General features: G+C 38.1%; 1 protein-coding gene across 1 annotated transcript in view; it reads right to left on the bottom strand.

Annotated features, from left to right (window-relative positions):
• The window catches only part of LOC101864262 (dual serine/threonine and tyrosine protein kinase), a gene marked incomplete in the record, with an annotated part of 68,792 nt that extends 68,018 nt beyond the window's left edge, over nt 1-774 (bottom strand). Inside the window, 1 exon segment of the mRNA XM_013089027.2 lies at nt 429-774. Coding sequence (XP_012944481.1) covers nt 429-591 — 163 coding nt within the window.
• Between the last annotated feature and the right edge of the window lie 2,673 nt (nt 775-3,447).

Below are 3,447 nucleotides of genomic sequence, written 5' to 3'. Positions count from 1 at the left end.
CGGGGGGTGGGTGGGAGTTCACTGTTGTTTGCTGTTCATGGTGTGAAATGGTCTTTACCCAGCCCATTAAATTATAAACTAAACCGTCTAAACCATCTGAAACTTTAAAACTTACCTCTACAACTTCAAAGTTGTAATTCTCTACTGTTCTGTGTGTCTGTACTACAGGCTACTATACTATAGTAGGCAATGGCCTAGGTAGCACTGAGACTGAGGATCTAGATCTAGATCTAGATCTCTAACCTAACTTAATCTAGATCTAGATCTAGTATCTAGGCTTGATATCTTGGAATCTAATAATATTATGTGATTGTGATCCAAAGTCTCAAAACAACAATGACAATGGAACTGGGCATGTCTAAGTCTGAACTAAAATCATAACAAATTTGGGGAAATTCGATTTAAACACAGTTTACAAAGACACTTACTTCCTTCGAAACGTCCTGACTGGTTGATATCATCAAAACATTTCTTGGTCTCTCCCAAAATCTGCTTTAACCTGTTGGAATGACCCGAGAACTTATTCAGTTCATTTGGAAGACTTGGGCCAGATCTATTTGGAGGTGACATGGTTCGGTCTTTAATCCTCATTTGTACTGTTAACTGGAAAATTTAGGCACACATCAAATTAACTCTGTCTTTAACTGTGCCTGAAAGCAATGTCGAGATGTAACACCTCGGCAAAACAGTCACAGTAAATCCAGGGATGCTGAATGCTAACGCTGAGCTCTCAGTAGTGTGTCAAGAACGTCACTAAAGAGCAAGTCAAGTGACTTCGCCTGTGCCACAAAAATAGCGGAAGGGTCAAATACTGCATCGAGGTAATACTTCCGGTTCATTTTTCGTCCATCGCGATAATATAGTTTCGACGATTTACCTTTTCATGTTCAGCCTCTTCAAGAAACACGTATACCATCATATTAAGAAGAGTCTCACCACATACATAATCTGTGTCTCACAAATTACCTTTAGAGAATATAGAACGTTTATCCAAAATTTGATAAGCACAAATCCTTTTCAAACATTCTTTTATAATTAAGAAGTTCAACCTCTATTTCACACTTTATAAATATACGCCCTGTTTGTACTTTTTGTTATCTGTCTTGCTTTGGGTTACAAACGTAAGTCGTGCGTATTACTATTACGATGAAAATGAGAAATTATGAAGTAAAATATGTGATCTATCGGTGATTGTCTTTCATAAACAAATAAGTTAATTTAGGAAAAGTTTTACAGAACTTGAGGCACAAGCAGACATTAGTGCCGAGGATTCGATACCGTAAAGAAAAGTAGGAGAGATACGCACTATATAGAAGTTTGATATGAAAGAAGGAACTCTCAGCAGGAAGTTAGGCAGCTGCATAATAAGGAAAACGTTGGATTAGAACCCACATGGTAAAAGATCAAGGGAAAGACCATGTGGGACCTGGAGAAGAGTCACAGAAATTGACGGACAGAAAAGTGGGAAGGCATGGGATAATATCAACAAGCGACAAGCCCAAGATAGAAAAGGGTGGAGAGTGTTTGTTCAAGGCCTATATCCATTCCAGGATCAGAAAAGCAATGATGATGATGATGATGATGATGATGATGATGATGATGATGATGATGATGATGCTTTATATCTGCTTTATACAATGATGTGGTATCTGCTTTATACAATGATGATGATGAGCCGTAAAACCTCTACTAAAACTAAAACTAAAAGGTGATGATAATTTTTATGCTCAACACAATCCATGACGTTTTAACTATGATCTGCTAGGGAGAAATGTTGACGGCAGGCCCAGCCTAGTTGTCACACGTAGGCCTACTCCACGAGATCAGCAAGTCTTGAGACTGATTATTAATAAGTTCTTCAAAAATTGTCAAGCAATTTCCCCACAGCGACTTAATTGCTTCCATAGCAAATATTGAGGAAACATCTGCGAGTTTTGTTTGTTGGTTGTTGTTGTTGTTGTTGTTGTTGTTGTTGTTGTTGTTGTTGTTGTTGTTGTTGTTGTTGTTGTTGTTGTTGTTGTTGTTTTGTTGTTTTTTGGGCGGAGATGGGGGAGCTGCTTTATTTTTCTTCTTTTTTTTATAATTAGCCGTCGAACGCAACAGAAATGCATAGAATTCAAGAACCACTGAGCGTCTTACATGAAACTGTCTGGGTTTATTTATCGCCCCTGTCAATATTGCAGTAATTATTTATATATTTATTGAAGATTTAAACACTCGTCTCCGATTAGACCAAAGATTCTCCTCTAGTGGAGAATCTTTGATTAGACTAAACCAAACAGGAGACTGGCTTTGACACCCACCCCTCCCCCTCCTCCTCACCAAAAAGGAGGTTTAAAGAAAAAGACACAATAAAAGATCATCCAGGTCAAAGAACGTTCAGGCTTGAGGATTTGAACCAGAGCCGTTTGCATCTTAGGTCAGCTTGATGCCTTCTGACAGTGGGGCGTCTCTGAACTTTCTGCTCATTAAATCACGTATGCAATATGTCGTAGTCTATATGTTTGGTTTGATATAATCCATCATTAAGTCATGCAGTCCTGAAATGAAATAACAGCATGTGTTAGGCTGCCTGTGATGTAACCTGATTAGATATTGAAAAACAAAAGATTAAAATTAAATACCACAAGTAAAAAATGAGGAAAGAAAAAAAACTGATTACGAGAATTCAAATTGGAATCAAACGACAGTAGTTGTCTATGACCTTCGAAAGGATGTATAAAATGATTGATAAAATAAATTAGACTAGGGCAGGAGGAAAAACGAAGGGCGATAATGCATGTAATGAGGCTGTAATTAAAACAGAACAATAAGTAGTAATCAGTCCAATTACATCCCTTGCGGGTCTCAGGAGTGGATGTGCGGATGTAAACCCTCATTAAATAGTTTTGTATGAGTTTCCCCCGCCTGGCTCCTATTTTTAAATATTGTTATTATTTTCTTTCTTTCTTTCTTTCTTTCTTTCTTTCTTTCTTTTTTTCTTTATCTATCTATCAGTCTATCTATCTACCCATCTGGCGCCGAGCGCTGAATGACCAAAGCTGTTGTGGTGATGACATCCTAACAAAAAACATCAGCAACAAACAAACAAACAAACAAACAAAAAAGAAAGAAAAACAGAACAAAGTAAAAACAGAATCAGACTTACTCTGCTCACCTCTCTTGCCTCAACAGCACAAAGTCTGCCTCAGCTATCAAGGCACCCCGGAAATAGCAGCACACAAGAGAGGGACAAACATACAAAAGAAGAAGAGGAAAAATGACGATAGCAAGGATAAGGAAAGAAAAAGCAGCAGTTTCCCCTACTTTGTTCCGGCACAGTATGAGCACGACATTGATAAATCAGCCCATTTACAATTCTACTGTGCATAAGAACATGTTAATATTCTCCCTTTGGGAATGGCCTAAAGACACTTCAGTCAATTGCACTGCCCAGGGGTGGGGGGG

The sequence above is a fragment of the Aplysia californica genome, unplaced genomic scaffold (genome assembly GCF_000002075.1).
Source record: "Aplysia californica isolate F4 #8 unplaced genomic scaffold, AplCal3.0 scaffold00860, whole genome shotgun sequence".
NCBI lineage: Eukaryota > Metazoa > Mollusca > Gastropoda > Aplysiida > Aplysiidae > Aplysia > Aplysia californica.
This window is presented reverse-complemented; position numbering and strand designations above follow the sequence as displayed.